Genomic DNA, 13,022 nt, shown 5'->3' on the forward strand with positions numbered 1-13,022 from the left:
ATCAAGCATCCCACTGTAGTGTTGTCTGCAAACTTGATGATTGAGTTGGAGGCGTGCATGGCCACGCAGTCATGGGTGAACAGGGAGTACAGGAGGGGGCTGAGAACACACCTTTGTGGGGCCCCAGTGTTGAGGATCAGCGGAGTGGAGATGTGGTTTTCTTCCTTCACCACCTGGGGGCGGCACGTCAGGAAGTCCAGGACACAGTTGCACAGGGCAGGATCGAGACCCAGGGTCTCAAGTTTAATGATGAGTTTGGAGGGTACTATGGTGTTGAATGATAGTAAAGATTTGAAAAACATATTTGTTATTCAAATTAAAAGCCCAATGAATACTCGCCTGTGTGTAATGATTTAACTCACAGCTTGTGGGACATTTATTTTGAAGGCACATATAAATAACAACTGCACGAGGACAGACAGTGACTGACAGGCTGACAGACGTCACAGTTACAAATAGTAGCTTGCTAGAAATGTCGCAAAACAAAAAGGAAAGTAGACAATGAATGTAGCGTGTTCCAGGAAGAGTGGACATCGAAATATTTATTTATTGAGGTATCAGGGAAAGCTGTGTGCTTAGTGTGCAAAGAGAGCATCACTGTCATGAAAGACTACAACTTGTCTCGACACTTCCAGACGAAGCATGCAGAGGAATATAGGAATATGTTTACTAAGCAGAGGGCAAGTGCATCGAAATAGTTGCTTTCTCAGTTGCAAAAGCAGCAAGGACTTTTCACAAAACTGCATTCAGCAAACAACGGAATTGCGAGAGATAGCTATATACTGTCAAACAAAATTGCTTAACAAAGCAAGCCATTCGCTGAGGGCGAATTCATTAAAGAATATTTAATTGACTCTGCAGCAATACTTTGCCCCAACAAGAAAGAGCTGTTTGAAAATGTTTCCCTGTCAAGACGAACAGTGACACGGCATGTTGAGGACATCGCAGAGAATATGTAACAAAGGTTGAAAGACAAGGTAAAGGATTTCACCTATTTCTCCTTGGCCTGGATGAGAGCAGTGATGCACGTGACATGGCGCAGTTGTTGATATTCTTACGAGGCATAACCCCAGACTTTGAAAATACAGAGTTTGCTTCAGTGCAGTCAATGAAGAGCACAACCATAGGGCAAGATTTATTGGAGGAGGTTAATAAGTGTGTGGCAAAGCTGGGACAGAGTTTTGACAAGTTATCCAGTGTGACCACTGATGGGTGCCCAAACTTGACAGGAAAAAACGTTGGCCTTTTGAAAAGGATACAAGATGAAGTAGCTGAGCTGAACCCAGTTCAGAAAATAATTCTCCTGAATTGTATTATTGATCAGGAGGTGCTATGGAAATGTGTTATGAAAATTAACCATGTTGTGGATACAGTCACTAAAGTGGGGAAATTCATAAGAGGAAAATCTTTAAACCACAGGCAGTTTGTCTCACTGTTGGAAGAGAGAGTCGGGTCATGCAGATCTCCCCTACCACACAAACGTGAGAGTTTGGGGAAGGTGCTTAAAAGGCTGTGGGACTGGAAGTCGGAGATTGCTGAGTTTTTGCAAATGAATGGAAAATATGTGGATTTCCCTCAACTGCAAGATGAAGAATGGTTGGCTGATTTTGCCTTCACTGTGGACATCATGACCCTCAATAATGAACTGAATTCCAAACTACAAGGGAATGGCCTTTTTTGCACATCAGATGTAGAGCCTTGTCAAGGCCTTCAAGGGAAAATTACTCCACCTGACCCGCCAAGTAGAAGCCAACAATCTCACCCACCCACCAGCCTACTAGTCTGTTGCCTATCCGATGACCAGCGGGAGAAGTATACATCGCTGCTGCGTGCTTTGAACAGTGAGTTTTCTCGTCATTTAGAGGATTTCAAAGTGTTGGAAAATGACATACTGTTGGTTTCCTCTCCTTTCACCTTCAATGTGGATAACGCTCCCACTGACCTGCAACTTGAGCTTATCAATCTTCAGTCTGATGCAGTGATTGGAGAACTATTCAAACGAGGTTCTATGTATCTCTCGATGAACAAAACTTTCCAAAGATTAGGAGTCATGCTCAGAAAATGTTTGTACTGTTTGGCTCAACCTACGTATGTGAACAGACATTTTCAGTGATGAAATATAACAAGTCAAGGCACAGATCATCTCTTACTGACTCTCACCTCTCAGCGATCCTGTGCATAGCGACATCATAAAATATACCTGAATTCACTGCTCTAGTCAATGCCCGTACCTTTTGCAGAATATCAGTCTGTCCCTGATGTTTTTCCTGGAGAGAAGTGGCTTCTTTGCTGCCCTTCTTGACACCATGCCATCCTCAAAAAGTCTTCACCTCACTGTGCGTGCAGATGCACTCACACTTGCCTGCTGCCATTCCTGAGCAAGTTCTGTACTGGTGGTGTCCTGATCCCGCAGCTGAATCAACTTTAGGAGACGGTCCTGGCGCTTGCTGGACTTTCTTGGGCGTCCTGAAGCCTTCTTCACAACAATTTATTCGCTCTCCTTGAAGTTCTTGATGATCCGATAAACGGTTGATTTAGGTGCAATCTTACTGGCAGCAATATCCTTGCCTGTGAAGCCCTTTTTGTGCAAAGCAATGATGATGGCACGTGTTTCCTTGCAGGTAACCATGGTTGACAGAGGAAGAACAATGATTCCAAGCACCACCCTCCTTTTGAAGCTTCCAGTCTGTTATTCGAACTCAATCAGCATGACAGATTGATCTCCAGCCTTGTCCCTTATCAACATCACTGACATGATGTCAGCTGGTCCTTTTGTGGCAGGGCTGAAATGCAGTGGAAATATGTTTGGGGGATTCAGTTAATTTGCTTGGCAAAGAGGGAATTAGCAATTAATTGCAATTCATCTGATCACTCTTCAGAACATTCTGGAGTATATGCAAATGGCCATCATACAAACTGAGGCAGCAGACTTTAATATTTGTGTCATTCTCAAAACTTTTGGCCACGTCTGTAATGTTGAGCTCTCTCTCTTTCTTGTGTTTTTGTGCATATCCATTAACAAGAGTTCTGTCCGTGGTGCACTTTTCCCTCCGTGTAGTTCATTGCCTGTTAAATAATGAAAATACCTACCAAAAGGAGAACATGGATGTGGTTTATTTCTGTCCATGTTAAAACATGTAAAAAAGTAGCATATCTGGATGTGATTTACAGTAGATATATCTGTCAACACAATCGCACATGATGTATAATCCTGTAATATGATTCTGGCCCGCGATGGCAAAAATATATTCTAATGTGTCCCTCCATGGAAAATAATTACCCAGGCCTGGTCTAGAGGAATTATACCCCAGGGAATAGCTTAGTTTCCCTTACTTAACATCAAATCAAATAAACGTTTATTGGTCGCGTACACAGATTTGCAGATGTTATCGCAGGTGCAGAAATTAGGTCAAATCAGAAAGAGCAATATCAGAATGAGGAATGTCAGAGTCAGGAATATATACAGTACCAGTCAAAAGTTTGGAAACACCTACTCATTCAAGGGTTTATATTTATTTTTACTATATTCTACATTGTGGAATGATAGTGAAGACATCAATACTATGAAATAACACATATGGAATCATGTAGTAACCAAAAAAGTGTTAAACAAATCAAAATATATTTATTTTTGAGATTCTTCAAAGTAGCCACCCTTTTCCTTGATGACCCTTTTCCTTCTGTGTTTTGGGTTATTGTGCTCTTACATAACCCAACTTCTGTTGGTTTTCAATTGGCGGACAGACAGCTTTACATTCTCGTGCAAAATGTCTTGATAAACTTGGGAATTCGTGTTTCTGTCGATGATAGCAAGCTGTCCAGGCTCTGAGGCACTAAAGCAGTCCCAAGCCATGACCCTCCCTCCACCATACTTTACAGTTGGGATGAGGTTTTGATGTTTGTGTGCTGTGCCTTGTTTTCCCCACACATAGTTTTGTGAGTTCTTTCCTTCCAAACAATCAACTTTAGTTTCATCTGTCCACAGAATATTTTTCCAGTAGCGCTGTGGAACATCCAGGTGCTCTTTTGAACTTCAGACGTGCAGCAATGTTTTTTTTGGACAGCAATGGGTTCTTCTGTGGTGTCCTCCCATGAACAACATTCTTGTTTAGTGTTTTACGTGGCGTAGACTCGTCAAAAGAGATGTTAGCATGTTACAGAGATTTAAGTCTTTTAGCTGACACCTCTTTGAGCATTCTGCGCTGTGCTCTTGCAGTCATCTTTGCAGGACGGCCACTCCTAGGGAGAGTAGCAACAGTGCTGAACTTTCTCCATTTATAGACAAATTGTCTTACCATGGACTGATGAACATCAAGGCTTTTAACTTTTACTGCCTCTGAAACCCGGATCCGGGACCCCCCCCCACCCCCCTCACACTGATTAGCATCGCTAGCATAGCGTCACATTTAAATTTTAGCATCTAAATATCATTAAATCACAAGTCCAAGACACCTAATGAAAGATACAGATCTTGTGAATCAAGTCACCATTTCAGATTTTTTAAATGTTTTACAGGAAAGACAAAATATGTAAATCTATTAGCTAACCATGTTAGCAAAAGACACCCTTTTCTTTGTCCACCATTTTTTCTCAACACCAGTAGCTATCACCAATTCGGCTAAACTAAGATATTGATAGCCACTAACCAAGAAAAAAGCTCATCAGATGACAGTCTGATAACATATTTATGGTATAGGATAGGTTTTGTTAGAAAAATTTGCATATTTCAGGTATAAATCATAGTTTGCCATTGCAGCCAGCATCACAAATCTCACCAAAGCTCCTAGAATTACTACAGACAGCAACGTGTATTACCCATTTACACATCATAAAACATTTGTTCAAAATACACAGCACATAGCAATGGAAAGACACAGATCTTGTGAATTCAGACAACATTTCAGATTTTCTAAGTGTTTTACGGCGAAAACACAATAAATCGTTATATTAGCATACCACATACGCAAACGTTACCCGAGCACTGATTCTAGCCAAAGAGAGCAATATCATCGCCAAAATATATAAATTTTTTCACTAACCTTCTCAGAATCCTTCAGATGACACTCCTGTAACATCATATTACAACATACATATACAGTTTGTTCGAAAATGTGCATATTTAGCCATAAAAAAACGTGGTTATACAATGAAAATAGTAGCAAAACAAGCCTGGTAAAGTCGGTCGCCATCTTTGAGTGATCTAGTTTAATCAATAGCTAATCATATACTTGACTAAAAAATACAGGGTTGACAGGAATCGAAAGACAAATTAGTTCTTAATGCAATCGCTGATTTACATTTTTTTAAATTATTCTTACTTTTCAATTCAGGTTGCGCCAAGCGAAGCTATAGCAAACAAGATGGCGACATAAACGTTTAACATTTATCGACAGAAACACGATTTATCATCATAAATTGTTCTTACTGTGAGCTGTTCTTCCATCAGAATCTTGGACAAAGAATTCTTTCTTGGGTCTAATCTTCTTTTGATCGAAAGATGTCCACTTGTCCGTCGAAATGCCCACTAACGTACGACCGGGAGCCCGAAATGTGGCCAGCGCGTCAAAGTGCACAACAAAGCAATGCCTCAAAATCGCACTAAACAGATATAAATTGCTATGAAACGGTTTAAATTAACTACCTTATGATGTTTTTAACTCCTATAACGAGTAGAAACATGTACGGAAAAATATAACTGGCTACACTAAATCTTGGAAGAAGAGCCGTTCAGTGTCCTCCGCGCGCATTACGCATCTGGGAAAAAGTTCCTACCTACACGTGTTTTTGTTTCATAGGGGCTGTGATTGGGCAATCGACACCATTCAAATCGTCATCACGTAAAGGCATCCAGGGGAAGACGTAAGCAGTGTCCGTATCCTCATAGCAATAACAGTGGCCTTAAAACTGACTCCAGATCAGGGGCCAAAATGTGTGAAATCTGACTCCATGTCAGGGAAATTGCTGTAGAATGACCTCTGTTCCACTCAGAGACAAAATTCCAACGCCTATAGAAACTAGAGACGGTTTTCTATCCAATAATAGTAATAATATGCATATTGTACGATAAAGAATTTAGTTGGAAGCCGTTTAATCTGTAATGCAATTATGCTAATGAGAAAACAGCACCCCCTGTAGTCGCAAGAAGTTAAAGATACTTTTGTAACCCTTTCTAGCTTTATGCAAGTCAACAATTCTTAATCTTAGGTCTTCTGAGATCTCTTTTGTTCGAGGCATGGTTCACATCAGGCAATGCTTCTTGTGAATAGCAAACTCACATTTTGTAAATGTTTTTTATAGGGCAGGGCATCTCTAACCAACATATCCAATCTCGTCTCATTGATTTGACTTCAGGTTAGCTGACTCCTGACTCCAATTAGCTTTTGGAGGAGTCATTAGCCTTGGGGTTCACATACTTTTCCAACCTACACTGTGAATGTTTAAATTATGTATTCAGTATAGAAAATATAAATACAATAATTTGTGTGTTATTAGTATAAGCACACTCTGTTCGTCCATTGTTGTGACTTAAATCAACATCAGATCAAATTTTATGACAAACGTATGCAGAAATCCAGGTAATTCCAAAGGGTTCACATACTTTTTCTTGCTAGTGTATATATACACTACATGACCAAAAGTATGTGGACACCTACTCGTCGAACATCTCATTCCAAAATCATGAGCATAAATATATAGATAGAAAAGGTGTGTACAGCAGTAGATATATAAGATGAGCCATGACTGGAATACAGTATACACATATAAAGTGGGCAAAACAGTATGCAAATATTGTTAAAGTTACCTGTGCTCAATGTATCTATATGCATGGGGCAGCAGTCTCTAAGGTGTAGGGCAAAGTCTGCTAGATGGTAGCAGGATGAACAGACTGTGGCTCAGGTGGCTGAGGTCCTTGATGATCTTCTTGGCCTTCCTATGACACTGGGTCCTGTAGATGACCTGTAGGGGAGGCATTGTGCCCCCAGTGATGCATTGGGCTGACCGCACCACCTTCTAGAGAGCCAAGTGTTTGCGGGTGGTGCAGTTGCCGCACCAGGCGGTGATGCAGCCTGACAGAATGCATGTAGAAGTTTGTGAGGGTCTTAATTTCTTCAGCCTCCTGAGGTTGAAGAGGTGCTGTTGCGCCTTCTTCACCACGGTGTCGGTGTGGTCGGACTATTTCAGGCCCTTGATGATGTGCACGCAGAGTAACTTTAAGCTTTTGACCGTCTCTGCTGTGGCCCATTGATGTTGATGGGGGGCGTGCTCTCTTTGCTGTCTCCTGTAGTCCACGATCAGCTACTTCGTTTTTTTAAGTTGAGGGGGAGGTTATTTCCCCGGCACCACTCTGCCAGGGCACTAACCTCCTTCCTGTAGACTGTGTCAACGTTGTTGGTGATCAGGCCTACCACTGTTGCGTCGTCAGAAAACTTGATGATAGGGTTGTGGTCGTGCCTAGCCACGCAGTCATGGGTGAACAGGGAGTACAGGAGGGGGCTGAGCACACACCCCTGGGGGACCCTCATGTTGAGGATCAGTGTGTTGGAGGTGTTGTTGCCTACACTCACCACCTGGGGGACGACCCACCAGAAAGTCTGGGACCCAGTAGGTTCAGGTCAAATGTTTACCTAGAGTTAAAAGGGAAAGGTGTTCCAAGGTTTCCATGCAGATTAATGTAAAGCTGAGATCTGGAAGTGTTTATACAATCTTAAGTCTTAAGAGCCATTTAAGATAGTTCCATGCCAATGCTGAACCTCATTCAGGAGGTAGAAGGTTACAGACATAGACTATGGCTGCGTTTACACAGGCTGCACATTCCTGTTGTTTATTAGAATTGGGCTGCCTGTGTTAACGCAGCCACAGAATCACATTCTAATTCTGTGGTTACAGGTACTTAGGATACATTTGAACTCATTGTCAGTTAGAGGCATTCAGATACAATCGGACAATAATATATCTGAACCAAAGGTCTGGATACTTAGAATGATGACCCTTTATTGTAGTAAATATAGCAAACCCAAAGTGTAATAGCAGGTTTCAAACCATTAAAAACTACCAGGTTTAAAGATATTATAAACCAAGACAGTATTGTATTTCCTGTACTGTATATTATTGGTTGATTGATGGATGGATGGATTGAATGATTCATTCATTCATTCATTGATTTTATTTTTTTGGTTCTTAGCCCATATTAGCTTACAAGACACTAGCCATCAAATTGTACACAAAACATCAAACAAAATGAAATGTTACATGTATAGATCATAGATTATAAAAGCATACTGTTTGGTGACATAACCTTTGTCTCAAGCTGTATTCGTTTGTTTCATTGCAGATACAAGATGTGTTAGACTCAGTTAAACCCACACTCTGTGAGATGTGCATGCCACCAAACAGTGGGCCACCAACAAAAAACGTAAGCAATTGAGCGAATGCATTCCATGACATTTTCACACGGACTTCTGTTATACATCTGTTGCGATATATCTGTAGTGCTCAAGGAATGTCTTGAAAGTTTGAGCAACACTTATTTTTGAAACATCATTTACATTATGATTTATTGCTACACATAATTTGCTTCCAAAGCCTCCTATGACAACAAATGCATAGACAAAGGAATCATTGTCCTTTTTTGTTAAGGCGATTGTACTGCGCTAATATTATTACAGTTAAGTATTTGTAAGTCATATTATTACAAATCAGGTATTTTTCATGACATCTCCCAGACTGTGGCTTTAAGTTTCATTTAATATTTCTAGATTTACAGCACAATAGATCAGATTAAAACAATAATTGAAAGACTAAAAATGGTTGAAACATGGGCACGTGTAGTATGGACAACTTTGAATGTCATTGAGCTTTGTCTATTTACCAGACTGACCACATGTATAGTCACGATTCATTTTTATTCTTTTCATTGACAGTATTTTGCGTTCTGATTGGCTGTGAAAGTTAAGTCATCTTTGATGACACGTTTAATTGGTGTGTTAAGTAGGAAGCAGTGGCGTCAGTTTAGCTAAACCAAGGGTATGGCAAAGTGGCAAGGACCCCCCCCCCCCCCCCTTAAAGGGATTATTTAGAAGTTTAAGTTAATTTGCTGCATTTCTACACAATTTAAAAACTCAAAAATGCTATTTGGAGAACAGCAAAAATTAAAACAAATGACCCCCGACATTAATTATCACCACAAAATTTGTTTTAAAGGTCTGTTGAATGGTATGCACAATGTTAACCATCACTCAACCTCATCATAAATTGACTAATTTACTTATGGATACATACAGTGCAACATGAAGTAGATGCATAATACACGCTATCAAGTCACATCAAGGCCGACTTCAAATGCCAACATCAATGTGAACGTTTATTTTCGTGACAATGCCAGTATTGCAACAAAAAAATCCCTGGCAAAAATAAAAACACAAAGCTGACCTCACTCTTTGGTCCTATAAAGCCGCTGTATGTAAAATGTTGTGTGTTATAGCTTGGGATATAAATACATGTGACTCTGGATGACAACATATTGTGTGTTTCCAACATTAGGACTGTTTTCCTAAAGAAGTGAAATCCTCTTTGTGTTTTGTTTCCTTGCCATGATACTAACGAGTATTGCGATACTGGTATCGTCCCGGCCCTAATACCATAATATTAAACCAAAATTGCACCAGCCTACTGGGTGAATTAAAATATCAATTACAGCTATCACAATATATATTTTAATAGCAATAACATAGCTTTTGGTTTCGAATGGTCACTAAAAAGTTGGACTCCCCCACCTCCCAATTCCTAACTGGCTATCAGATTACAACAAGGCTTCTCTAGGAAGTAATGATAGAATTACCCATGAGATACACTGAAAAGACAATATAAAAGAGGAATTATAAACTGGGTGGTTTGGGCCCTGAATGCTGATTGGCTGAAAGCCATGGTATATCAGACCATATAACACGGGTATGACAAACATTTATTTTTACTGCTCTATTTACGTTGGTAACCAGTTTATATTAGCAATAAGGCACCTCGGGGCTTTGTGGTATATGCACAATATACCATGGCTAAGTGCTGTATCCAGGCACTCCGCAACAAGAACAGCCATTAGCCATGGAATATTGGCCATATATCACCCCCCCCCCCCCCCCCCTAAATATAGCATATATGTTAATAATTGTTATATGGATGTGTGTGTGAGAGAGGGTGTGAGTGGGTGTACAGTGTGTGTATATGTCTGTGCATATGAATGGTAGAGCGAAGGAGGGTGAATAGGAATATGTGTAGGGAGGGTGAGCAGAGGCACAATGCCAATTCACTACACAAAATGTAGTATATCGGATCTCGTTTTTAACTTCAAATCAGCTGTCTCATTTGTAATGTCCTTCTGTAGGGTGGCTTGCCCTGAATCCAAAGTGACACCAGAGGTCTTTGTTAGCGTGCGGACCCCTACTTGGCAGGCAGTTCCATATCCCATCCACCCCTGCTCTTTCTCTGAGTCAGCCCTCAGCTCGCCCAGTTATGTATGTGTGAGACAGAGTGTAAGATAGAGATAATGTGTGTGCAGTTGTGTCTCTGTGTGTTTGTCTGTGTGTTTGTGCATATGTGCGTGTGTGTTTTTGTCTGAGTGTGGGTGCCAGCATTTGTGTGTGTATGTGAGTATTTGCACAGTCAGTTTCAGTGACATGGCCAGGGATATCAGACCTCAGGATAAGACTCAGATGCAGACACCCCTTACCTCTAGGGACGCAACCTGGCATCCTACCCGGGCACATACCTGGTTGACCAGGGTGCCGGCGGTGGAACTCAGCGATGAGGGCTGGGTCAAGGATCTTCCTAGTGGGGACCCAACACCTCTCCTCTGGGCCATAACCCTCCCAGTCAACCAGGTACTGGAATCCCCTGCCCCGAGGTCGAACGCTCAGGGGACACCTCACCGTGTATGCCGGATGGCCATCAATGAGACGGGGGGAGGGGTGGGCCTGGAAAGAGGAGACAGAGGTTTAATCCTTGATACATGAAACGTGGGATGTATACGAAGGGTAAGGGGCAACAGAAGATGAACAGCAGAGGGGCTAAGGATCTTGGAAATGGGGAAGGGGCCGATAAACCTGGGGGAAAGTTTGTAAGGACTCTACCCGGAGGGGCAGATCCCGAGTAGACAGCCATACCTATCCTTTAAGACAATAGCGGGAGCCGGGGTCCGGTGGCCAAGTTCTCTTCCAGGTTACACCGACAGCGGCGGATGAGCATCTGTGCAGAGGGTATGTTGACCTCTTCCTCTTGCTCTGGGAAGAGCGGGTGCTGATAACCCATGGAGCACTCGAAGGGCGAGAGCCCGGTGACTGAGCAGGGAAGGGTGTTCTGGGAGTTATCCACCCACACGAGTTGCTGGCCCCAGGTGGTGGAGTTGGCCGAGACGAGGCACTGAAGAGTTGTCTCCAGGTCCTGATTGGCACACTCCGACTGGCCGTTGGATTGGGTATGAAACCCGGAGGACAGGGTGGCCGACGACCCGATGAGTGTGCAGAATGCCTTCCAGAACCAGGACGAGAACGGAAACCATGGATCCTGAAGACGTGGTGCACCATGAGCTGGGCCGTCTCCTTGGCTGTCGGTAGCTAAGTGAGGGGAATGAAATGGGCGGCTTTGGAAAACCTGTCCACCACTGTGAGGATAGTGGTGTTGCCATCAGATGGAGGGAGACCAGTGACGGTCCAGGGATATATGTGACCAGGGACGGTGAGGGACAGGAAGAGGTTGAAGGAGGCCAGCCGGAGCTTGCCGAGGAGTCTCGTTCTGAGCACAGACAGAGCAGGCGGCACCGAACACGGAGACGTCCGGAACCATGGTGGGCCACCAGAAGCGTTGTCGCACAAAGGCCAGAGTCCAACGGGAGCCAGGGTGGCAGGCAAGCCTGGAGGAATGAGCCCATTCCAAGGCCGGGGAGCGGGCAGCGTCTGGGACAAACATCCGGTTAGCCGGGGCCCCCCACCCGCTCTGCCTCACGGACCTGGAGCTCTATTTGCCTGACAAGGGTAGCCGCCAGGCACGAGGTAGGAAGAATGGTCTTGGGTTCCGAGGGTCTAGAAGCGGGGCACTCGGGAAGCCGGGGTGGCCTGGAGAGATGCACTGCTGACAGCTGTGTTACTTGGGGTCTGGGAGGCTACTGTCGTCGCCGACGGCCTCACAGATAATCCGTGGAATTTCTCCAGCAATGTATTCAAGGCACAGTCATGGCGTTCTGCCAAGGCCTGGAATCCGTCCATAAGACCTTGGAGTAACTCCTCGTGTCTCCCAATGGTGCCTCCTTGGGAGGAGATGGCGCCGTGGAGCTGATCCGAGTCTGCTGCGTCAGTCATGGCCAGTTCGTACTATCAGACCTTGAGATAAGACCCAGATGCAGACAGTTCGCAGTAACAAAAGTTTATTACAAAAACAGGGGCAGGCAAACGACAGATCAAATCAAATGTATTTGTCACATACACATGGTTAGCAGGTGTTAATGCAAGTGTAGCGAAATGCTTGTGCTTCTAGTTCCGACCATGCAGTAATATAACCTAACAATTTCACAACAACTACCTTATACACACAAGTGTTAACCTTTTACGGGGGCAGCCCGACACCGGTACACTTATGACAACATCCAACTCAAAGTGCAGGGCGCGAAATTCAAAATCTATTTTTTTTTTTATATTTAACTTTCACACATTAACAAGTCCAAGACACCAGATGAAAGGTGCACATCTTGTGAATCAAGCCAACATGTCCGATTTTTAAAATGTTTTACAGGGAAGACAAAATATGTAAGTCTATTAGCTAACCACGTTAGCAAAAGACACAACTTTTCACAACTCCATCAGTTTCTTACTCCATCAGGTGCTATCACAAATTCGACCAAATAAAGATATAAATAGCCACTAACCAAGAAACAAATTCATCAGATGACAGTCTGATAACATATGTATTGTATAGCATATGTTTTGTTCAAAAAATTTGCATATTTCATGTATAAACCATAGTTTACATTTCAGCTA

General features: G+C 42.8%; 1 protein-coding gene across 2 annotated transcripts in view; it reads left to right on the forward strand.

The window, feature by feature from the left end:
- Nucleotides 1-13,022, forward strand: part of LOC129840734 (cadherin-22-like) — a 334,105-nt gene that overhangs the window by 215,177 nt on the left and 105,906 nt on the right. Inside the window, exon 3 of one of the 2 annotated variants that reach the window (XM_055908876.1) lies at nt 8,333-8,413. The exons of the other annotated variant lie outside the window; for it this stretch is intronic. Within the exon in view, the coding sequence (XP_055764851.1) occupies nt 8,333-8,413 (81 nt within the window). The remainder of the gene's footprint in view (nt 1-8,332; nt 8,414-13,022) is intronic. 2 annotated transcript variants of the gene reach the window in all.

This window comes from Salvelinus fontinalis, chromosome 3, assembly GCF_029448725.1.
Source record: "Salvelinus fontinalis isolate EN_2023a chromosome 3, ASM2944872v1, whole genome shotgun sequence".
Lineage (NCBI taxonomy): Eukaryota > Metazoa > Chordata > Actinopteri > Salmoniformes > Salmonidae > Salvelinus > Salvelinus fontinalis.